The 24,229-nt window shown below is 42.2% G+C and overlaps 2 protein-coding genes across 5 annotated transcripts in view; both read right to left on the bottom strand.

The window, feature by feature from the left end:
- Nucleotides 1–462: 462 nt before the first annotated feature.
- TAL2 (TAL bHLH transcription factor 2) lies at nucleotides 463–11,861 on the bottom strand. 2 transcript variants are annotated; one of them, XM_057498901.1, is made up of 2 exons: nucleotides 11,750–11,861; nucleotides 463–1,551 (listed from the first exon to the last, which is right to left on the bottom strand). In XM_057498901.1, the coding sequence occupies exon 2, from the start codon at nucleotides 1,515–1,517 to the stop codon at nucleotides 1,200–1,202; it is 318 nt and encodes a 105-aa protein (XP_057354884.1). In that variant the 5' UTR covers nucleotides 1,518–1,551; nucleotides 11,750–11,861; the 3' UTR covers nucleotides 463–1,199. The 2 variants fall into 2 exon arrangements, with proteins under 2 accessions (XP_057354884.1, XP_057354885.1); XM_057498902.1 differs by lacking the exon at nucleotides 11,750–11,861 and adding an exon at nucleotides 4,982–5,421.
- A 6,302-nt stretch (nucleotides 11,862–18,163) lies between these two features.
- Nucleotides 18,164–24,229, bottom strand: part of FKTN (fukutin) — a 48,637-nt gene continuing 42,571 nt past the window's right edge. For all 3 annotated transcript variants that reach the window (XM_036903298.2, XM_036903300.2, XM_036903301.2), the window contains one exon: nucleotides 18,164–23,576. In XM_036903298.2, coding sequence (XP_036759193.1) covers nucleotides 23,363–23,576 — 214 coding nt within the window. In that variant the 3' untranslated portion in view covers nucleotides 18,164–23,362. The remainder of the gene's footprint in view (nucleotides 23,577–24,229) is intronic.

Raw genomic sequence — 24,229 nt, 5'->3', positions numbered from 1 at the left:
AATGCATTCTTTTGAAAGTACTATTGAGAACGTGGGGGAAATAAAATGCCTCAGAGACAAACAAATGATATTATTTGTATTCTGGGCTCAATTATGGGACTCATCTTTGAATCCAATCATTGGCAGAATGGCACGTGGTGGTGAGTTCTGCCAGATCCACACTGTTTCATTGACTTGAGTTCCACCCTCCCAGCCTAAGACAGAGCTAACGCTCCTGAGCAAGGAATACAAATGACAAGTTCATTAATCCATTAGAGTCTAGTATTACATTCCTATTGTCTACTCTAAATCTTTTGTTTACACAAAGCTTTCTGTTGAATGAGTTGTTAAATGGTAATGTTTGGATTTTCATAATTATATTTGAATTTTACAGGTCTTCAATCAGCAGGAACTCAGGCTGAGTTAAAAGTTTTAATACTTGGCATGTGAAACTAAGGGGTTAGATAACCTATTTTAGCTACCATGAGAAAACCATGAACTCTAATTTATAAATTACCAAGTCCTTTCCTCTCAGATATAATCCACCATTTGGCTTGAGAGATGACATGTATATAAATGGCTCTTTGCAAGTAGCACCTCACATTTCCGTAGAGATAAAGGACATAGATGTATCCACACGAATCTGCTGAGTTCCTGTGATTTTCTCCTTCGGGAGGTCTTTTCTCCACAGACTTTCCCACCAGTGTCTGGGTTGGTTTCTATAAGGACTACCTTCATATTCATTGACCTGAAGACTTATTTGGTTCATCCTTGATTAAATATGTCTCATTTTTCAAAACAAACTTTAAAATGTGTTCTGAGTGAAGCATGTTTACTCATCCATATGAGATCCACTATATGAAAAATCCCTTCCTTATATAAAATGGAAAACATTGAGTAAAACAGTTATTTTCAAACCTGTGTTTAACCTATAATTTCTTTTTTTTTCGCAAACAATATCTTATGTAGATCCTGAAGATATAGAACATACAGAGATGGGCTGTTCTGCCTGCAGCCCTCGGGGAGGGGAACTCCAAACCCACACTCCTCATGGCCTCCTTTGACTCTCTGCAGTTATCCCTGCACCACCTCCTATGGAGCTGAAACTCATGCCTCCCCACATATTCATCAAGTTGACTCTGGCACGTACATGCAAAGGGCTGTCAATAGCAGTCACTTCTGAACAAGGGCTGCCTGGGGTGAGGAGAGCCAGGGCCACACTATGGAATGCAGTGGCTTGGGCTGGGCGAGGGAACCTGGTAGTCACCAATGAGAGTCCTGTCCGGCAGCTGGGGGCCTTGGGGGAAGAGTCCCAGAATATCTCCCTGGGCAGCAACTCCCGTTGGCTGCAGGCCTTGCTCCCTCAAGACATTGACCAAGAAGTTGATATACCTCATTGCCAGGCGAAGTGTCTCATTTTTGCTCAGTTTTTTGTCTGGAGGGTGAGTGGGGATGAGCTTTCTCAGCTTGGCAAAGGCACTGTTGACATTCTGCTGCCTCCATCGTTCCCTGGTGTTTGTGAAGATCCTCCTGGTCATGTCTGAGTTCCTAAGATGGGAAAGAGGAAAGGCCCTGAGGGCCAAAACCTTGTAAGAAGCCTGGTAGGTATCACACGTCCTGCCAAGAACTTGCTATATTAGAGCTTCTCGAGCCAGATTTTAGGAAATTCATTTTGTGTTCTGGTTTTTTTTTAAATTTCCTTTTGATAAGGGAAGAAAATGTGGAAGAAGAAAGGGCGGGGTAGGAACATATTTCAGCTCTTCCTGCCTGGCTATTTTGAAGCCTTCGGTTGCAAGACTGTTTTACTCCAATACCTCCATTACTTCTTTTATAACCAACACTTCCTAATTGTTCAGAATCAGGCACAGTATAAGATGGAGTACATGTGTGACTGAAGTATATATTTAGCCAATACAGAGTTGAATATCAATTCTTTTAAAAATGCTAGGGTCTTATATTTCATGAGTAAGACAGTATTTGCAATGAAGAAGATGACCATGCAGCTCTCTTTTTAGCTGGCAGGCCTCACCTGGATGGCTGGGCCCTCCTGTGTAAGAGCTAGGATATGGGGGCTGGACCACATTTAGAGGATGGACAGGGTGATGAAGAGTCTTGAAACCCTATTGTATGAAGAACAGAAGTGGGAATATTTAGTGTGACAAAAGAAAAGACAAGGTGGGTATGACAAGAGCTCACAGGATGGTCTGTTGGAGGAGGCGGCACATACATAACGATCACAGTGCAGAGTCCCAGACACTAAGGGCCTAAACCAGAACAACGCTTGCTAACTAGAGAAAGGTGTAAAAGAATCGTGGCAAGAGTGAAATGATCAGGTCAATGACACGGAACTTTTCCTAAATTCAATCTGCCCTTTATTTTCATTTGGGCTTTCATGAGGATGTGAGCTGGTAGGTAAGCACCCCACATATCTGAAATAACTTACAGAAAGCATCATGCAGAATGCCATGGAACTCAGTAGGTGCCCCTCAAAACACCAGCTTCCTTCCACCCCTGTTGCTGATGTTAACAGCCCACATAGCAGGAGGAGTTGGAAGGCTAAGAACTGGCATGTATGGTAGGAAGGGGTAGGCTCATTTTATTTTGAGATCAACCTAAAGAAATGACTTGTCAAGAGTCGGGGGAGAGAACGGAGGCCCAGCCTGAAGGCCTGCAGCTGAAGGCTGTGGGCCAACTGCACCCTTTGCAGCTGAACTGCAAGTTCTTGCTTGAAGTGAGATCCTAGCGGCGCACCTCCATGTGATCTCAGCGTGCAGACAGTGTTGAGAACCACCGCTCTACTCTCCAAACAGAACACTCTAATCCCTAGCAAAACTGTTTAACAAGGAAGCAATATATGTACATACAAGGTACCGGCCCTCCTGGAGGGAGGTACAGCAGGAGTACAAAACGGGGAAAAAGAGGGTTTAGCTCATTCACTAAGTCAACTCTAGACCCCTGGGGGTTCTTTTTCAAGCTGGGAAGAAAAAAGATTAGGCAGGATAAACTAACTGATGTTCTGTTCTATGGGGGCTCAATCCTATTGTGCTAGAAGCAGACAGAGGAAATGGCAAGAGCAGACAGACTTCTGAAATGTAGCCTGCCGTCCTAGGAGGTGCTTAATAATTATTTGTTGATTTACCCTCAAGAGTGTTCTTTCTCCTTCTGCACAGGAGGAAATAGAAATTGTTGATTTAACAAACTGAAAAAACTCAAAGTAGAGGTCACTGGAAAATCACTAAAGTACTTACTAAATCAAAGGAAAATTGCATTTAGTGTTCTTCCAATTATGAGAACTGATTGCTGTTAGTCTTGATTTCAGAGTAATTTAAGAGCTTAAAAATATATGCCCAATGCCACAGAAACAGAAAACATCTGATAGATGCTGAAACGGGGAAAGTATTTTGCCCCAGGCTACACAAGGCAACAGTGGCAGAGCCTGTATGCCAAGCCTGGGTATGTATGCATCTGTCACCACTGGCTCCTGCAGAGTCAGGGTCCATAATCTTCCTTGGGCCACAGACCCTTCGGTCAGTCTGAGGAAGTATAGGGATGGATTCCAACTCAGAACAATGGTTTTTAAATACATAAAGTAAAAAGCCTTTGGTTCCCTTCTCAAAACAATAATTTTTAAATGCATAAATAAAAATATATAGACACATGAAAGAACCAATAATACTTAATAGCTCTTAGAATGATTCTAAAATTCAATATAGTAACACATGCCTTTGTTTTTAACACATTAATCAGATTTATTTCCATAATTTCTACATAGTGATATGTAAATGATTTTTTTTCAAAAGCTCTGCAACATCTGTAATGTGAAATGAAAATATCTACGATTTCTATTAGTGACAAAGTCACCAGTACTGTAATGCCACTGTAAGTTATTACCCCCATTCATAAGTAAAAGAAATGATACATTTAAAGTAGAAATAAAGATGTAATTTTGTCCCATTCGAATACATAGAACCCCTGAGTTTATCTACATACCCCTGGGTGGGTGAGTGTCACAGATGCCAGGTTAGGAATGCCCGGGCAGGAGGAATGTCATGGTAAATACAGTAGGAATATAGGTGTGCACAAACTTCTCTCTACCTATGCTGTCACCACTGAAGGTAAGGGGTTACCAGAGAAAAGAATGACCATTATGCCCCCAAAGAAGGAGACCCTAGTAGGAACTGTGATTCCTGGACACAGAGCCATGGGCCAACTAGAAAGGATGCAGTACAGGTGCCCGGCTAACATTCCTGCAGTGGTCTATCCTGGGCATTCAGACTTTAAACTTCTCTTCCTGGTACTTGGTCCTGTGTGTTTGTCTCTCCTTTCATCTTTCTCTGGAAAGTTAAGTACAAACACTCTCCAGAAAGGGGGAGATGAAGGGTGGTTTATGCAATGGGGAAGGCCAAGGTACCTAAACCCCACACTAGGCACAGCTTTGCCTTTTGAAATTATTATAGAAGTAACACATGCTCATTTAATCTTAAAAAAATCAAGCAGTACACAAGTGCACAGGGCAAAAAAAATAAAAGGCTACCTATTACCAACCCACTTAGTCTCATTACACAGCAGTAAGCAGTTTGGTGTGTGTGTGTGGAAATAGAGATATAAATCTCCTTCATGTATACATACCTTTAAAATCAGAACACATTATGCACGTTACTTTTCTCATAAGACAACTCTGCGTGTCGATGTTCAAAATAAGTACATTTACTCTGAATACCAGTCTTTGGGTAGGCACCTATGCACTGGGAAAGGCACCTGGTCCAAGATGGCTCAACACCCTCCTCCCGTCGGCAGACGTAGCTGGAATACCTCGCCCCCCACCCCGCCCCGCCCCGCAACATGTTGCCCTTGCCTGGTTCACTTCCCCACCTTCCTTTTTTCTTTTCACAACCTTTGCTCTCCCTTGCCTGCAGTGCCCTGCATTATAAGTGATTCAGGCGTCCAGGAAAGCATCTCAGGCTAAAGTTTCACACGTGCCAGGCTTCCGGGAGTCGCTCACCTGGACGCAGAAGCTACCTAAGCGGCCTTCGGAGATGTTCTGCGGTGTCCTGGCATCGCGTATCATAGTGAAGTGGCCGGGCCAGCGCGCTAGGGAACCTGCCTGGCTCCTGCAGAGCTGCGCCACTGCTCCTGCCAGGCGCAAAGCCCCCAGGTCCTCTCTCGGGGACGACTTGGCGGCTGCTACCAAGTCGCCGTCACACCCCTGTCCTCCGGGGCGAGTGCGGCTGGGTCTCGGGGAGCTGCGAGGGACACCCGGGGGCCCACCCGGCGCCGGCGGCACCCCGTCCCCCCGGAGTCAACGCGCCTCCTCGCCCAGAGCCGGGAGCCCGCGCCGTCGTTGTCGCTGCCGCCCGCCGGGTGCGCCCTCGCCCCGCGCCGCCGCCTTTATAGGACACGCCCTTTGTTAGCGCGGCCGACGGGCCCTTCCCGCTGGGGACTCCCGCGACTCCCTCCCCTCTGCCCGCGCCCCCGCTTCCGGGACCAGCCGTCCCGGCGCCCTGGAAAGGGTGCAGAGGAGGTAGAACCCAGCTTTGTGTAAAGCTTGGGCGTAAGAGGGTCTTGTCACCCAACCAGGATGCAGCAAGAGGCCCGGTGGGCGCGCGGCTTACTGACCCTTTTCTCCAAGGTCCACGGCCAGTGCCCGGTCGTTAATTAATCAGATGTTAATCATTTAAGCCCCACTGAATTTCCAACCGTAGTTCCAGAATCACTTGCTTCAGAATCATGGGTGAAGGAAGGCAGCTCTCAACACCCACAACCCAGACCCACTACATCAGGCTTTCTAGGGGTGGGATCCGAAATCTGCGTTTCCACTAAGTTTCCCTGCAGAGTAAAATGCACTGACAAATCTACCAATCCCTGCACTGGACAGATTCCCGGATTTAGTCATCTCGGTTTCCCCAGTGCCCCGCACAGGACTCGGCTATTTCAGTGGCCTCCTAACTGGTCTTCTTGCTTCTGCACTCACTCGCCTCTTTCTGTCTGTTCCCCAACATCACCCAGAACGATTCTTCGAAAACCCAAGTCAGATTCCTGACTCTTCTCTGCTTAAAACCCTTTGAAGGCTCTCCATTTTCATTAGGCATTAAGCTGAAGCTTTACAATGGCCCCCAAGAGACGCTTTACTGGACGTGTCTGTTCCTTCTCTCCCTGGGGTTTACTCAGCTTTAGCTACTCCGACCTCTGTTGTTCAGGAACAGCCAAGCACCCTCCTGCCTCAGCGCCTTTACACTGTTTTCTCTGCCTGAAACACTCTGCCTCCAGTTTATCCACATAGTTCTCTCCCCCACCTCCTTTCATTCACTCAGCAATTTGTATTGAATGCCTACTATGGGCTAGCGCCTGATGTAGGCACACGGGGACACAACTTCAAACAGACACAAATCCTTGCCCTCAAGGAGCTGACATTTTTCAGGTCTTTGCTCAAATGTTACTTTCCCAGTGAATATTCTCTGACCACAATGTCTAAAATTGTACCCTCACACACACAAGGACTCTTCATCCTCCTGCCCTGCTGTATTCTTTTCCCTAGAACTCATCCCCATTTAGTAAATTTTACTCATCTTGTCTGTCCCCTTCCAACCTCAGTGAATAGGCATTCATCAAATGTTAGTTGATTAATGAGTGGATACATAATGAATTTCTAAGCATCACACTCTGTAGGGTCCAGCATAGGATTTGGCAAAATACAATCACAAATGCATTACAGCTTAGTGCATAAGAGCAAAGGTCTCTGGAGATGCACTGCCCAAGTTAAAATCCCTGGTCCACCCATTTATATGACCCTGAGAAAATTATGTAACTTCTCTCTGCCACAATTTCCTCTGTAAGATGGACGCAATAATAGGATTTGAGGATTAAATGAGAAGAGCAAAAGAGGCAAAGCATTTAGCACTGTGCTAGCATGTTAGCACTCAGTCAGAATATTGTACATTTCATTGTGGTAGATTACATTATTGTTCTAAGTACTGTCTCCCTTCCCTGCTAGAGGATTAGATAGCCGCTGCTGCCATGTGACTGGCAGCGCCTCCCAGTAGGTGGAGGGAGGGATCAGGTTTGGCCACGTGGCTTGCATCAGTCAATGGAATGTAAGTGGACCTGATACCTGTGGTGATGGAGCAGAAGCTTTAAGAGTCAACATTTGGTGGGGCTCAGTCATGAGAATGTTGTGCTTGAGGTGCTTCCTTCAGCCCCAAAGCCTTGGAGCAAACTTACAGCACTCACATGACATGAGTGAGGAATAAATCTTTCTTGTTGTAAGCTACTGAGATTTTGGGTTGTTTGTCCCCCTCCTTTAAAAAAACGAGTACAGTTCTTTTTATAAATAAAAAAAGCATTTGCATAATATGCTAGGTTTTCAGGTGCAGGAAGTAAAAGAAAACTCTATCTTCAAGGTGTTCACAGCCTTTGGGAGGGAGAGGACACAACAAAAATGACTAAATACAAGATAGATAGTCCTGAGTGCCAGAGAGAGTGAAATTGGAGCTAGGGAAGCAAAAGATGCTAGCTAGAGAATCAGACGTTGCTCGAGGGAAGGCATTTAAACTAGGCCTTGAGGCACGACTGCCTCTGACATTTGTGCACCCCAGGTACAAAGGTGACTCCTGATGCGTCCCCATCCCCATTCTTTCCCCACCCCTCAGTTCTGTCCTGCTCTGTGAAGGACCTTGGGTATATGATGTGGGCTCCTGGCCCACAAGGACATAAGGAAGAGCCTTGTGCAGGGTCTGCAAATGAGCTGAGAGCCCTGTGAGCAGAAATTCAGGGGTCCTGGATATCCAGACTACGGTCTAAATTCAGGGGTCTCAGATACCCAGAGTATGGTCAAGAATGTGGGGAATGGGCACCAGGTGGGCCCTGGAGGAAGGTCAGAGCAGAGTCAGCTAAAGCATAGAATGCAAGACAGGGGCCCTGGTTGCCTGGGTGCATGGGCAGAAGGGTGGGAAAGACTGGGTAGGAATTATACATGGAGAAGTGGAGGAGAGGGCAGTCCATGTGAAGGAAACTGTGAACCTTGAACATGGGGGTAACATGTTTAGATTTACAGGCTCATTTGGTTGGCAGGACAAAGGAGTACAGAGTGCATTAGACAGAATTAATTGGTCAGTTTGTACACAGGCACAAAAAGAGCATTTAGAAACATAACCCAATATTTGTAAGCAAACATTCCCAATTTGTCTTCTTTCTGCTCCTCTGTCTTCTTTGTGGGCCATGGAAGGGCAACTGCTGCCTTGCTCCCTGGTGCCCATGCTTTTCCACCCTGCCCTATTGTATCACACTTCTGATAAAGCACATGTTATATTTTAAATCAAGAAGCTAAAATTACCCTTCATCTTAGCCAAAAACCTGTGAGGGTATATATTCTCTTAATGGCATATTCTACAGTTGTAAAAAAGAATTGTGGCAACTGGGTAGCAAGATGAGAAATGTGTGACACTAAATGAAACAATGAGCCATAAAGTAGGATCTGTGCACAACTGGACAAGGACTGAGAAAGGACAAAGACTACAGGGGAAGGAGCACAACAGTGTTGGCCAACAGAAGCAGGGTGGATGTTTGTTTTCTTCTCAAAACTTTCTTACGTTATTGTCGGGTTTTGTAATTTTAAAAACAGGGATAACACTTTTTTGGTGCACCATTCCACTACCAGTGATTCTTCAGTAACGGGCCCTCTCCCATCCCAGGCTCCCAGTGTGGAAAGTCAGGGGCTAGGTCCTGCAGGGGCAGGGGCTGAAGTAGGAATTTACATAATCCGATTACTGGGGGATTAGTTTTGGGCAGCTAAACGCCTCTGTGTGCTTGAGCTAAAATCCTTACTATTCATGGCTCTCACCGCCCCCTGGAGAGACTGCACCTGCACCTGCAAGGCTGGGAGGGAAGGGCAGGTCGCTAGGAGAGCTCCGGCACTGTCAGGCTCTCTGGTTCTGCTGATTAATTGATCTGTCTGGATTAGCCTGTGAATACTGGACCTCTAGTGCTGTGTGCAGGGGTTGGCGGCTTCAGGAAAGACCAAACCTGAAGGTTTCAGAGGGGATGTCTGTCAGCCAGGGTGGTTGGGGGCCAAGGTCATTTTGGTTGGAGATCAAGCAGCAGCCTCATTCAGTCTTACAACTCCCTTCTTCCCCCTCATTCTTAGCCTCCCTCCCATCCCCAGTTCTGCATATCCAGGCCCCATGCACGGACCCATCTCTCCATTTACATCCCTTCCTCCATCCACCTATTGTGTCTGCACCCATCACTTTATTCACCACATGAATTAGCTTGTTCTTGATAGCAGAATTTACTAGTAAGTCCTAGGTAGGTTTTATTCCTTCAAGTATTCTGTCTCTAAAGTCAATTTTGGTACTTTGACATTTCAGAATCATTAGCAAAGTGTTATATAGTTATTCAATGATTTTTAAAATAATGTATCTGTGTTACTGCCTTTCTCCTGTTTTGGTTTCATGACTTCTCTCTCTCAGTGATTAGCTCTGCAGAAGCTTTCATTTTACTGTTCTTTTTTTTTTTTTTTTTTTTTTTTTTTTTTAGATAATTATTTTTTATTGAAGGGTAGTTGACACACAGTATTACATTACATTAGTTTCAGGTGTACAACACAGTGATTCAACATTTATATACATGATAATTCTAAGTACCAGCTATCACCATACCAAGTTGTTACAATATTTTGACTATATTCCTTATGCTATACATTACATCCCGGTTGCTTATTTATTTTATAATTGGAAGTGTGTACTTTTTCTTGGTTGTTGTTGTTAGGGCATCTCTCATATTTATTGATCAAATGGTTGTTAACAACAATAAAATTCTGTATAGGGGAGTCAATGCTCAATGCAGAATCATTAATCCACCCCAAGCCTAATTTTCATCAGTCTCCAATCTTCTGAAGCATATACTGTTCTTTTTTTTAAAAACTACCTCTGTGATTCATCATTTTTATGATTTTCTAATGCATAATTTCTACTATATCTTTATTAAATCTGCTCTTTCTCATTTGCTTGTTTATTTTGTTCTCTCTTCACCTCCTACTCTTACACTGAGTGTTTATTAATTTTCATTCTCTCGTTTAATAAGAAAAGCATTTCAAGCTATGAATTTTCTTCTGATACACCTTTGCTGTCATCCCGTGTTTCCATGTGCAGCACTTTGTTATTAGTTTCCAACATCTGTTGTTTATTTTTTCTTTTTTAAAGTGATTTTAAAATTTCTTGTTATATTTTTTGTTAACCATTTGCTATTAATTTCTAATTTTATTGCAGTGTAACCAAAGATATGCCTCATATATTTTTTGCTTTAGGATATTTACTAAGGTTTTCTCTTTGGTAAAACATATGACCAACATTTTATAAATAATCCACAGGTACTATATCCTCTGTTTGAAAAATACAGTGTTTCTTATAAAATCCATGGGAGTTTTGGTCTATTTGGTCTGTTACAGTTGTGTAAAATCTCCCTCTACTATTTTGTGCCTGTTCCTTCCTTTTGGTCTTTCCAAAATTAAACTAAATTTAAATTTAAATTTAAATTCCTTTGACTCACCATTTTTTAAAAGGAGCCTCATGGCCATGTTGAATTCTTAAAAACAAGTCTCATTCTAGTTTCCTTGCTTATTGGCTCACCCACTCCACTGTACATGTCAGGAGACAAGGACTTTGTTTCATTAATCATTACACCCCAGGAACTGTGCTCACTGCTAAGACGATGGCTCTGACTTATTTTCCCAAACAGCTGCCTCCAGCCTGCTCTGCTTTCTGTTAGAAGACATATAGCTTATTTCTGTGATAGGAATTATTCGAAGGCCATGGAACAGTTTTTTGGTGATTATTTGTTTTTTAGGGAGAAAAGCATTCTGGTTGCTGTATGAAGGAGGCTAAAAAAGGATGTAAGCAGACTAGTTAGGAGGCGGTGGCAGGAATGCAGACAAGAGCGGGTGATGGTTTGACCTAGGGAGTGGCATCAAGCACCAACACTGGGCCAGGCACCAAGTTCTCTGCTACCACTATTTAGCACTAAGTACTAGGTGTCCTGCTAGACATTTTACCCAATGTTCTCATCTAATGTGAGAAATTGTATATTTTGTTTACAAAGATACATAACAAGTTATCATGCTTGACAAAACAAAATATTCCTCCCAGGCAAATTAAATACTAAAATGTATGCCCAAAGAAACAAGCTTTCACATGCAGCTGACTCTGTTTTACTCGTGATTCTTAGACAGACATCTTTTCTAGGGCCAGCAGAGGCTGTAAATTCTCATGGATGTTAATGTCATTCCACTCACAGGACCTGCAACTTGGTGATTAGCTCACCTCTGAGGCTCCTCCTGCCTTCTCTTCCCTAACCTCCCCCAAACAAAAAAGTAACGAAGCAAGTAGCTGCAGATGAAAGCAGGTGATGTAAGAAACCAGGGCATGCAGAAGGGAGAAATACGCTGACTTGGCCCACATCCCTACCTGAGCACTGGAGGGGAGCTCAAAGAGGAGAACTTTGGTTTTCTCTTGTAAGGAAAGAGAGATTTGGTTATTTCATCATCATTTCTGGACTTCCTTGAGGCCATTCCCTAGTCATCACAGAAAAAGAAAGATGCCAGAATCTGCTTGTTTTGTGGCCCTGGACACACACAGACAGGAACAATAGAGGAAAAAATGGTTCCAATTTAGGAGCAAACAAACCTGCTGTCCACCAGGTTTTCCCCCTGCAGCATGCAGTGACTTTTACTGACAATGGAGGAGAAATAATATTACTCTGTAAACAAAGTTATCCTTACTTGGAAGACTGCCACGGCCTGCTGCTTAGTTGTTGCCAGACATCCTCTGTTTAAGCAGCAGCAAACGTTGAATCTCGGGATGGTCCTCAACTGGATCCAAATGTAATGAGCCCTGTTTGAATAACGGTGGGGAGAGTGATTCATCCACAATCCAGATTCAAATTTGCAAAGATTTCCTGCACTGTTGTTTAACATTATCCTTCCTCCGTTGCCTGTCTGCTGTTTAATCCTGCACCTTGCCTGGGATGAGGGCAAGATGAAGTTACTGGTTTGAATTTTAAGTAGAGGAATTTATCAATTGGTTTCGAGCTGTATGCTACTTTGTCACTTTCTCAAATAAATTGGTCACTATTAAAAAAATAAAAAGCAGAGAAATTTGGGGAAGAAAACTTCCTTTTTGAGCCTGTTTCCTACAAAATGGGAATAATAATTACTCACTGATTTGCTGTGGATTAAGCTGGATAAAGTACTGCCTCACCAAGGGGGAGGCAGTTTAGTGTGGTAGCTAAGAGAAGGCCTTCGGTTTGGCCTTGATAGCAGAGGGACTGGTGTTTGAGTCCTTGCTCTGATACCAGTGGCCATCCTGGGAAAATTACTTAACTTCTCCCAGTCTCAAATTTTCTCAGCTGTAAATTGGAAATAATATCAACTTCATGGGTTATTGTGAGGATTTAGCGAGCTAATGTACATAAAGTTAGTGATTTGGAGTAAATGCTTAAAAATGGTGGTAATAGGCATCTACTAAAATCATTGCTCAGTAAATGCTTTATTTTTATTACCAGGAAACTCTATCCAAAAACTATACAGGGAGTCTGAACACATGCCTCTATTTTTTTCCACTTTTTTCTTTCATTTTCCTAACCCAGTATCCTGGCTTCCACCTCTTTCCTTCCAGTTGCTTTGGGTCCTGTGCTGCTAAGAAGCGTTTATTTCCTCCCACTATCTGAAGCAAACAGAACCCAGAGCTGGGTGAGGGATATATCAGAGAGGGAAAAGAAAAGCTTCTTTTGAGCATCAGCCTCTCTCTACAATTAATTTCCATTCTCCAGCTACTCAGACCTAGGGGGGCCCCTTGGTAGCACCCAGCCACACATGCACATATGTATCCCCACCAAGACACCTGTTGTTGAGGCCAGGCGGATATTTCTGTCCAGAGCAAATGTTGACCAGTGCAACACAAAGCAAGAAACCTAACTGCCTGAGTGGATTTTTCTTCTCATCGTTACAATTAGAGAAACACACAGCCCTGGGTGTGACCAGCTGCTGACACCCTCAAGACCAGGCTGGCTTGGTCTTGACTCTGTAGGCCTGGAGCTGTGAATGCTTGTATTTCCAGCCAGTAAACCCAAAGGCAGTGGGAAAGCAAGAGTGTGTGTGTGTGCTGGGGATGGGGGCAGAACTAGGTACTGGAGAAAAGAAAGGGGTAGGGTACAACTCCCCTCTTTCTCTTTAGATTCTTTGGGTTTTGTATGAGACATGACTCATCAATGGGTCCCCTGGATGAAGATTTAGATGCTCTGTGGGCCAGAGATAAGAGTACAGCCTTCTTGCAGAAAGTAAATTCATTGAATACTCCCCATAAAGTCAATGATGTCAGGCTTATCAGCTGCTGTCATTCCCCGCTCAATCCCCTGGTGACAAGACTTGAAATAAAGGCCTCAGCTTCAGGGGCTGGAAAGTGGCAAGGCAGGACTGGGCTTGGACCAGGCCTCTGCCCCCTTGAGCCAAATTTTAGGCAGGTGGGGGAAATCTGCCAGGCCCGAGCTGCCCAGAGCCCTCAGCTTCCAGACAGACAAATCCCTAACCAAACACATACATATACTGAGAGGATAAGGGAGACACCCTCTCACCCCTCAAATCCAGCAGATGTTTTCAAGAGGCTCCTCTGGAGCTTCTTAGGAAAATTAGAGCATATCACTTTAAATCTAAACAATAGGAAACCTTGAATTCTTACCACAGTTCACACCTCTGCTTATTGTAATACAGATACTGCTATACAACTTAAGAGCACATCCATCTTTTCTAGCTGGTAGAGATTTGGTTTCTTTGCAAATTGTCTGAAGTAGGTTATAAGCTAGTGTTTCAGACCCGGTTCTGAGACTCGCACTGTAGCTGAAGCAGACTAAGCCACAACCTGTTCTTGGCTCCCTTCTTGCTCACTGCGCCTTCGATCCTGATAGGCACTAAGGCTGGCCCACCCAGACCCCATCAGTGAGCAGTCCCAGCTTGCGCTGTCTGACCCAGGCAGCAGAATCTGGCTGGGTGGAAATGGGGGAGAATGAAAACAAGATGGACTTGGCCTGGTCGGATTTAGTAGCCAGAGTGGCTCAAAGCCAATGGGGTCCCAAGCTTTCCCATGGGGGTCAGAGGTAGGGTAGGACAGTTGTTAGCATAAGCTGCCCTCTGAGTACAACTAGAATAGCTGCTCTTCACCCTTTGGAGACCAGTTTTCAGAGGTGAACAGACAACAGGGAAATGTGGACCAAGTCAGGACCCAGAATTTAATATCTCTACTGGCCCCATCTCCCTTCCTGACTTCTGCTTTCCCTAGATCCCACAAGTAAGCCTTACAGTGTCCCCACATGGCGTCCACCCTGCCCTGGTTTCTAACTGAAGCAGCAGGTACAGAAACGGTTCCAGCCTCTTCCCCACATCACTCACACTTCCTGCACTGTGGTGTCCAAGCCTAACACTGACCACTGTGTCCCCTTGTGTCCCTGCTCTCCCACCACTTCCCAGAAATTGTCTTCAGTTATTTTCCCCAGGGCCCAACCTCACTACCAGTTATCCTGCCCCAATTCATCTAACTGGGCTTTTGTGTTGGCTTTCAAATGCCTGCTCTGATTCCCTGGAGCCCTCTGGATAAGACCTTGGTCTCATCATCCTTCCTCTCTGTGGCCTGCAGCACTGCTCTTAAGCTCCACTTTGCAGACCAACGCCAAGTGCCCCTCAGCCTCAAGCACTTCTTGCCCTGGATCTGTGTGACTGTGCCTGACACTGGCTGAGAATTCCCAGGAGTGACTTTACCTGAACCACTTGGGGTCTAATGCCCACCTAACTAGGCCTCTGTCCTCTGTCCCTGCAACTGTAGGACAGAAACCCTGGGACCTCTTAATTCGTGGTAAATACTAAAAAATAGAACCATTAAAAAAAAAACTAGTTTGGTGTTACCACTATTCAAAATTTTAGCCATTCTAATAGGTCTGCAGTGGTATCTCACTATGGTTGTAATTTGCATTTCCCTGAGGTTAACAGTGTTGAACATCTTTTTAAGTTATATTAGTAATATTATTGTCCTCCATCTTTACTTCTCAATGATAACTTTTACTCTCCCCAGAAAATGCTTTTACATTTACCTTTGATTAGCAGTTTATGTATAGTTTTAGTATTTGTTACATGGGGGTGAATAGTCATAAGGGAACCTTCTTTATTGGAGAAACAATGAAAGCTATCAAATTAGGTTAGAAATGAAAGGAGTAAAAATGGGCATTTCCAGTAAAGAGGGATATTTTTACAAAATTGCTGGAAAATGATACCTTTAGGAAGAGGGATATGCTGAAATTCAGCAGATTTTGTATTTTTGTGTCCAAAGGGAGAAATAAAGGACAAAAATATTAAATGTGAGAAAGCAGAGCAAAGGCACCAGAGAACTACCTGGAAGCTCTGACTACAGAGTCACTCATCATACCAATGACAACACAGAAAATGGTTTCTAATTATCAGCTGAGCAAGAACTGGTTTATTAATATTTGCTTCAGGAAGACCTTGCAAGGAGATGGGTGAATTTATGACAAAGAAAAATGTTATCTTCTTTTTCCCCAGTTTTACTGATGTAATTGACATATAACATTGTATAAGTTTAAGGTGCAAAACATAATGCTTTGGTTACAAGTTTAGGTAATAATCAGCACCTCATATAGCTAAAAATTATTGTTTGCTTGTTATGAGAACTCTTAAATTCTACTCTTGTAGCAACTTTCAATTATCCAGTCTTGTTAACTATAGGCATCATGCTGTACACTATACCCCCAGAATTTTTCTTGTAACTGGAAGTTTGTACCTCTTGACCACTTCATCCAATTCCCTCAGCCCCTACCCCCTGCTTCTAGCAAAAACCAATCTGTTCTGTTCCTGAGTTTTGTTGTTTTTTAGATTCCACATAGAAGTGAGATCATACAGTATTTGTCTTTCTCTAACTTATTTCCCTTAATATAAGGTCCTCAACAGTCACCTATGTTGTCACAAATGGCAGGGTTTCACTCTTTCTTGTGGCTGAATATTATTTCATTCTATATATACCACTTCTTATCTATTCATCCACTGATAGACACTTAGGTTGCTTCTGTATCTTGGCTATTGTAAATAAAGCTGCCATGTACAGGCGGTGCAGAAAGCTCTTTGGGATAGTGATTTCATTTCCATCTGCTATAAACTCAGAAGTGGAATTGCTGGGTCATATGGTAGTTCTAGTTTTAATTTTTTGAGGAACCACCATACTGTTTTTCACAGTGATTGTACCAGTTTATATTCCCAACAAGAGTGCACAAGGGTTCCTTTTGTTCCACATCCTCACCAGCACTTGTTAGCTCTTGCCTTTTTTGATAATAGCTATTCTAACAGGTGTGAGGTGTTGTATCATTGTGGCTTTAAATTGTATCTCCCTGATGATTAGTGATGTTGAGTACCTTTCATGTCTGTTGGCCATTTGAGTATCTTCTTCAGAAAAATGTTCAGTTACTCTGCACATTTTTTAAATTGGATTATTTGGGGGTTTTTTTGCTATTGGTTTATGAGTTCCTTATATATTTTGGGTATTACCCCCATATCAGATACATAGTTTGCAAATACTTATTTCCAACCCGTAGGTTGCTTTCATTTTGCTCAATGTTTCCTTCTGCTGTGTAGTTTTCTAGTTTGATGTAGTCCCACTTGTTTATTTTTGTTTTTGTTGCCTGTGCTTTTGGTATTAAATCCAAAAAATCATAACAAGACCAATGTCAAGGAGCTTCTCCCCTCATGTTTTCTTCTAGGAGTTTTACAGTTTCAAGTCTCACATTTTAAGTTTTTAATCCTTCAGAATTAATTTTTGTGAGTGGTATAAGATAGGGGTGGGTCTACTTTCATCCTTTTGTAAGCGAATATCCAAATTTTCTCAGTCCCATTTATTGAACAGACTATATTTTCTCTATAGAGTATTCTTGACTCACTTGTCAAATATTAGTTGACTATATGCACATGGGTTTCTTTTTGGCCTTCTGATTGTATTTCATCAGTCTGTGTGTCTGTTTTTATGCCAGTACTTCACTGTTTTGATTACTACAGAATTGTAATAGTCTGAAATCAGGAAGTATGATGGCTCCAGCTTTGTTTTTCTCAGGATTGCTTTCGCTATTGCTTTTGGTTATTAGGTTAACAATGTTGAACATATTTTTAATGTAATTATTTGTCATCTGTGATTCACTCTCCAGTGAAACATCTGTTCATGTCTTTTGCCCTTTTTATAATTGTATTTTTTTAAACTTGAGTTTTCAGGTTCTTTATATATTCTAGGTGCTATTCTTTTTTCAGATATATAGTTTGCAAATTTTTTTTAGTTTTTAGCTTAACTTTTCATCCTTTTTTAGGCTTTTGCAGAGCAGCAGTTTTTAATTTTTAAGTCCAATTTATATTTTCCTTTTATGGATTGTGCTTTTAGGGTCAAGTCTAAGAAAGAACTTTTGTTTGCCCTAGATCATGAAGATTTTCTCATATTCTTTTTCCCTAAAAGTTTCATCATTTTGCATTTAAGCATATGATCCACTTTGAGTTAATCTTTGTATAAACTATGAGGTTCAAGTTGAATTGAGGTTGTTTTTTTTGACCTATGGATGTCCAATTGCTCTAGCATGAATTGGTAAAAAAGTTATCCTTCCTCCATTGCTTTTGCATTTTTGTCAAAAATCATTTGAACGTATGTGTATGTCAACTTCTGGGTTCTTTATTCTACTCCATTGATCTACATGTCTATCCTCGTACCAATATCATATTGTCTTTATTATTGCATTAGTTTGTTAGGGCTGCCTAACAAAATATCACAGACTGGCTGGCTTAGATCAGAAATGAAATTTCTCTAGAAGTCCAAGATGAAGGTGTTGGCAGAGCTGCTTTCTTCCAAAGGCCTCTCTCTTTGGCTTGTTTATGGGCATCTCCTCCCTAAATCTTCACGTAATGGTCTTCCCTCTGTGCCTGTCTGTATCCTAATCCCTTCTTATAAGGACACCAGTCATATTGGGTTAGGGCCCACACATCTGACCTCATTTTACCTAAATTTTAGAAAAGCTGTTCTGGTGGCAAGATTACTATTTTACCAGATTGTTTATGTATGTTAGTGGCTGTTATTTCTACCACATGCTTCAAAAATAAATACAAAGTATCTCAAGTGGTTAGAAAAATTTTATTCATCACCCCAAACTGGATTATATATTACATATTCTGATCAAAATAATATTAAAGGTATTTTCAGTAGTACCACAAACTATTTGTACCTGAAGATAAAACCAAAGAGTAAACTGGTAAACATACACTGAAATTTACATTTAAAATGTCACTGTTTAGAAAATTCACATACATATTTTTCTGGTTATGAAGTGGAAGGGATGCACAAATAGCTACATTATGATTTTCATTTAAGAAGCACATGAACTATTCCCCATGCTCTGAATGAGTCATCACAAAGTGAAAAAACCTTACAATTTTTTTAACAGTGCATGAGACAGTATATCGTTTTATAGTGCAAAATACAGTATTTTCAATTCTCCTCATACTCCCTTTCAAACCCACTGTGAGAGTGCTCATAAGTAGACAATGGCTGGCCAGTGGGTTCCTACATAATCTCTGCATGGGGTTGGGTTGGGGAAGGCAAGAAGGTCACTGCACTGGAAGTACTGAGAATACAGAAGCAGAGATTTTTCATTAGAAAAATTTGTACTTGCCTACTTTAGTACTGGATCTTTACAAAAAGCATCACTACTGAATTGGTCTGATCGACCCATTAACTATAGTTAGGATTTCATTCTGATATAGAGCAGCTTAAGAGCATCATATACCATGTTGATTCTTGTTTAATTAAGATAGAAACACAAATTTGGGGGAAGAAGGTGGAAAAGAGTATTTTCAATTTTCCTTTATTAACACTGATATAGGCATTAATCAGATACATAATTAAATGAAATTAAGTATTCCAAATTCTTTCCCTCTCCAAATCATGACTCATATCTGACTTTGGCTGGGCAGAGATTTACTAATAAGGAGGTGTGGGTTTACCTCTAGGAAAGACTAAAATAATGCAAAAGAAATCCATGGCATAGCAGATCCCAAATCTAGAGTGGTACAGAGAGTAAATTGCTTAGGATCAAGGCGACAGGTAACATGTAGGATAGTAGGAGACAACAGCTTGACCAACAAAATGAAACTACAAGTTCTGTTTAGAAAAGAAGGCAACTTGGTAATGTCTCTTAAATCATAAACTATATAATTTGTCCCTTAATGTCTTGGTAAAACGAAACAATGTTTTCCTAAGTAAATTTAGTCATACAACCTTCTGAGGAAGGATTGTGTTCTGGACCAGTTTCTTTAATCCCATTACATAATTATAAAAAAAGGGACTTTTAAGTAGGAAATGGAACATACCTTGAGTATTTACTTAATCCCAGGCCTGATGGTAAGCAGTTTATATTTCATTTAATCCTAACTAAAAACATTTCTCCCATTCACTCAAGCGGAAACTGAGGCTGAGAGGTCCCCCACAAAAATGGGAATCCCACAGAATGAAGCTGGGAATCAAACTCAGGTCTAATTCCTAAGGTTGTGGTCTTTTCATGCCAACATGCTACTGCCTTCTCTAAGGGAGACATTAGAGGTGACCTATCCCAGGACTCCTGGGAAAATCCTTTTGACTAGTCAGGAACTCGAGTTTTTCCATGCTTTAAAGTTGTTACAAATGATGATTATGTTAGAAGGTGGAAGTGTGGCACTTACTCTGACTTGGTTTTGAGGGGACATTTCCCCTGGGACTTATAACACTGAGGATGAAAGAATTGTTCGTTTTCCAGAAGATGAAAATAGGGGAGACTTAGAAACATTTGCTGCCTTAGGCTTGGGATATTGGGTAAGATTTTAGGTTGCAGTGTGGGAATTCATTGCAATTGTGCTTTCCAGATGCAGCCTTGGTCCCCAATCTATAAACCCCTTCTTCCCTGTGTAAGACCTTGCTTTCCTGTGAGCCATTTGAAGCTCTGTAATCCTGTTAAGACCAGAAGCAATGGTTTGGAGACACAGAGGAAAAAAATGAAAACGCACAATCTCGTCTCAATTACTTGTATCCGTAAGAGAACATCAGTGAAGAAGATGAGGAGGGATGCTTCAGAAATAGGCCCTTAACAGACTGGCACAAATGGTTTCCTCGGGAAGAAGAAGGGTAAAATAGCAATGGAATGCTTTTTCAGCTCAAGAGAATCAGGTCCTCCTGGATATTAACAATGTCGTGACCAAAGCTGATGTGTCCAAACATGAACTATTTCACATTTTGGAGATAAGGCATTTTTCAGATAAAGGCAGGAAGACAGGATAAGAATTCTAGACAGGAAACAATCCTCCTTGACCTCTTTGTCACCTCAGGCTTTCAATCTGAGCAGAAAGATTAAGTGGGGAAGGAAGAAACACCCTGAAACTCAATCCTGTTGAGGCATGAGATGACTTCTCTGCCAAGCGCCTCAACAGGGGTTAAAGATGCTGGGCTATGATGCAACGAAACAGGCACTGGGCCAAAAGTCATGGCATTCCTGAGTGTTAGCATCAGTTGTTTCTTTCTGGGCTTATTTACTTAAAAATAAAATAAGAGGGTTAGAATGAATACTGCAGTGAGATCCGTAGCTTTTAAGATTCAAGAGCAAGATGATTTTCACTTGACTGTTAACTGGTTTTGGAGAGATGGTGGCAGACACTCTGCCATCTAATGGTCGTATTTCAGGGTTTGTAGCTAGGGAATGGAGGAAATCTGCTATCCCACTCTCCAGCTTCTCAGAGATGCTCCATTTTGGGAACTCCAGGTCTATTCCAGAGGCCAGACATAGCTGCAGCAGAGCAGAGAAGGACAACTGCTCCCTTCCCAGAAAAGGGCTGAGAGGCCAGCTGGTTATGGAGGGAGAGGTGGGTTGTCAGTCTGTCCTTCAGGATCTCTCATGGGTGCCTACCTTCCAACAAGTTAATGTAAGAGGTTTTCTCCTGCTCAGCCACGCAAATAGAACCTCAAAGTGGTCAGATCAGGAGAATTACTGGTGGCAGACTCAGATGAGGAAAAGAAATCTAATGAGGTGTTTGTGGTGGCTCCGCTTGACCCAGGGTCTCTGGACACTTAGCAGAGTGCAGTTGTAAGAAGCACAGGATGAAGTATGGCTGAATCACATCAAAGGCAAGCCCATCCTTCAGCATCTGGGGAAAGGCTTTCATTCCCCCAAGTCAGAGTAAGACCCACGAGCTGAAGCCTGTGAAACCAGAAGGCAGTCAAGAAAGGTATTTCAGCAGCAAGTCATCTATGAAGGGAAGGATATGGAACCAATGTCAATGGGGCCAACATATATTAGATTTTGGACACTTCAAGACCTTGGACTTCAGGGACAAGTAAAAAAGAAATAACCTCAACAGGGGCAGGTAAAACCCCCTGGCAAACAGCAGGAGTCCCAATTTGAAATGGGCAGAAATGTGCATTCTATGTACTTCCAGGTGCTGACCACAAGTGAATGGTCCTCACTAAGCAGAGTGGATTTTTCCCAGGAACACTATTATTATATTTTTCAACCATGAAAAATGAAATTAAGTTCAGCTACTTAGAATTTGGGTATGGTTTCTATGACCTGATTTTCTAGCAAAGAGAAAGCTGAATCCAATGGCCTGTCATTTGGGAACAACTTTACTGGTAATCCATAAAAGGACCCTGAAAACCTACTTATGTTATTTATGAAAAGACCCAATGTTTATGCACTGAAAACTCATCCTAAGAGAGAATGGTCATTGGTTATCATTTATCAAAAAAATTTTTTTTTTGTTTTTAAACTTTGGAGTGGGGTGGTTGTAGGATACTTTCACTAACTTTGCTCTAGGAAAATTGTCAGCCCATCCCCTCACACCTTCTGGTTTCCATTTCTAACACTCCTATTATACTCTAGTTTTAAAGGAAAATTTGTCCATCTGGTCCAGGAAGTAGTCCTGAATGGCCAAGATAAAATGTAAGACTAGCTTCCTCTCCCAGACAAAGAAAAAGACAGAGCTTATTGCGCCTACATCTCCCTTTACCGCAGGCTTTGCCTTCAAAAGTGACCCAGGAAGAGATGGGAGAGACAGAGAAGTCCAACCAGCTCACCAGGGATGCATCTGAAGGGGAAAAGGACACTGGAGGGTTTCAGAGCAAGTGGCACTCAAAGCAGGGAAGCCTGAGTTCTTGTGCCATCAGTATTCAGCGAACAATAATGGACACAGACTACAAACACTATGATCTGGGGTGGGGAACAGGTGCCAGGTCTGCATTTACCTTCATTTTGGGGACACAATGCAGTATTGGAGAGGGAACAAGTAAGTTTATATAGCATTTAAATTGGTTTATGGGCCACAAATGAAAGAGATGAATGAATAATATACTTAAGAGTTCAATTAGGAAAATATAGAGGTATTTCTAGTATTTTAGTGCTAATAATAAAACTGGGAAGTATAAGGATTATCAATTCAGAAAAGATTAAAAGTCCACAAATAGCACATATTTTTACCTAATAGATGGTTAGGAAAGAACTAAGGAATACAAGTTTTGTGAAACTACAACCTGGTAGCATGGTGTCTTGAAAGATTTGTCAACAGTGCTACCAGCGGTCAGTGAAAATATTCTCACATAGCTGGAAATTTAAGCATAACACAAGCATAAGCTTTCTTTTCAGTTCAAATATGAAAATCAAAAGTGTACAGAAACTTATGTATCTTTGACAAGGCAAAAATGAGCTTTCATTCTCTTATAGAATGATGTCCTGTGCTCTAAATCATTCCACATCAGGTTGCTTGTAAAGTGAACCTGCTAGTAACTTTTTTTGATGCCGCCTAAGGTCTGATCTCTTTGATATAAACTCAGACTCCACAACCTTAAAAGCAGCACTAATATACAAACTTTAATGCTCAGACCAGACAGGTCATTCTTTTTAACTAGTATCCTTCCTTAGCTTCGCCTAGCAAGCCCATCTTCCAGTCCAAACATCATCTAACATTTGAAAGCACCTAGAGAACATACGTTCTACATGAGCTCTTCAAAGGATCAGGGAGTGTCCCTGAAGGAAAAATGGTGTGCTACGAAGGGTGGGGGAGAGAGGTAAGGTCTGTTTCACTCACCTCTGCTTCTCCACTATCATCTTGCAGTGTACCTGGCACTCCTTAATACATGTAAAATGAGAGAATTAGATCAAATGGCTCAGGAATTAGAACTCTGCCTTCAACTAGTCATTTTTCTTTGTTTCCTAGTATGAAATATGGACATAAATCTTTTTTAACAGTTATCCACTTTTACTCAGGAGGGGAATTCTACTATTTCAACCTACTGTCTCAGAATAACTGGATAACCTCATCCCACTCAGAAATAGGCCAGATTCCATTGGGCTGAACATTGGGGGGAGAGCGCTTCCAGTCCCATGTCTTCACAGGAATCTTCCAGGTCTTACCATAGTTGGCTTCAATGTATTCGATGGTTTCACAGGGCACATGAACCTTCATGTCTACAAATTCAGTCCAGCACAGTGTAAACTTGGGGAACAGGTATCTGTGGCCAAACAGAGGCAACATGGAGAAGCATTAGACTTCAACAGTGGAAGTTTTGGCTAAGGAACCCAGGTGCTAGTTCACTCTTGGCTGAAGGACAGTCTTCTCCCACTAAATGGCTGTGAGGGTAGCTACATTACACATTTTGTTGTTTTTGACTGTCCAGCATCCCTCTCCTCTTCTGTTAACGGCATCCCAATCTCCCTCTCTTACTCGCAGTCTGTATGATTCAGGAGGAGCTGGCCCTACCTGTAGGCCCCAGAGACAGGTAAAGAAGACCCAGGCCTAACTAGGAAATTACAGTGATTGGTTCAGGGATGGGAATATACACAAATTGGGCAAATGAAAGTCACCTGTGGGGTTTCCAGGGGAACTATTATTCATTTTTCAGAGGTTTCTAAGATGGCAGGATGGAAGCTGAGCACTGCAGGTCATTTGCTCTCGGTTAGCAGGGAGAGCCTCTTAGAATGAAGTCAATGCAAAAGGCTACCCAGATGAAAACTCTAGGACGAGCATGGATTTGGCTGCCGCCACTCCTTAAACACCTCAAGTAAACCAATAAATACATAAATACTCTTTTTGACTACATTTCAAACACTTGCAATTCTGAATACATGGAGGGAGGAACAGGTAACATTGACAAAGGAAACAAAA

Source organism: Manis pentadactyla, chromosome 3 (genome assembly GCF_030020395.1).
Source record: "Manis pentadactyla isolate mManPen7 chromosome 3, mManPen7.hap1, whole genome shotgun sequence".
NCBI lineage: Eukaryota > Metazoa > Chordata > Mammalia > Pholidota > Manidae > Manis > Manis pentadactyla.
Note: the sequence above shows the minus strand (reverse complement) of the source record. Positions and strands in the feature narration are given on the sequence as shown.

Coding starts and splice junctions, on each gene's coding strand:
- TAL2 (XM_057498901.1), bottom strand. CDS start 1,517: ATGACCAGGAGGATCTTCACAAACACCAGGGAACGATGGAGGCAGCAG.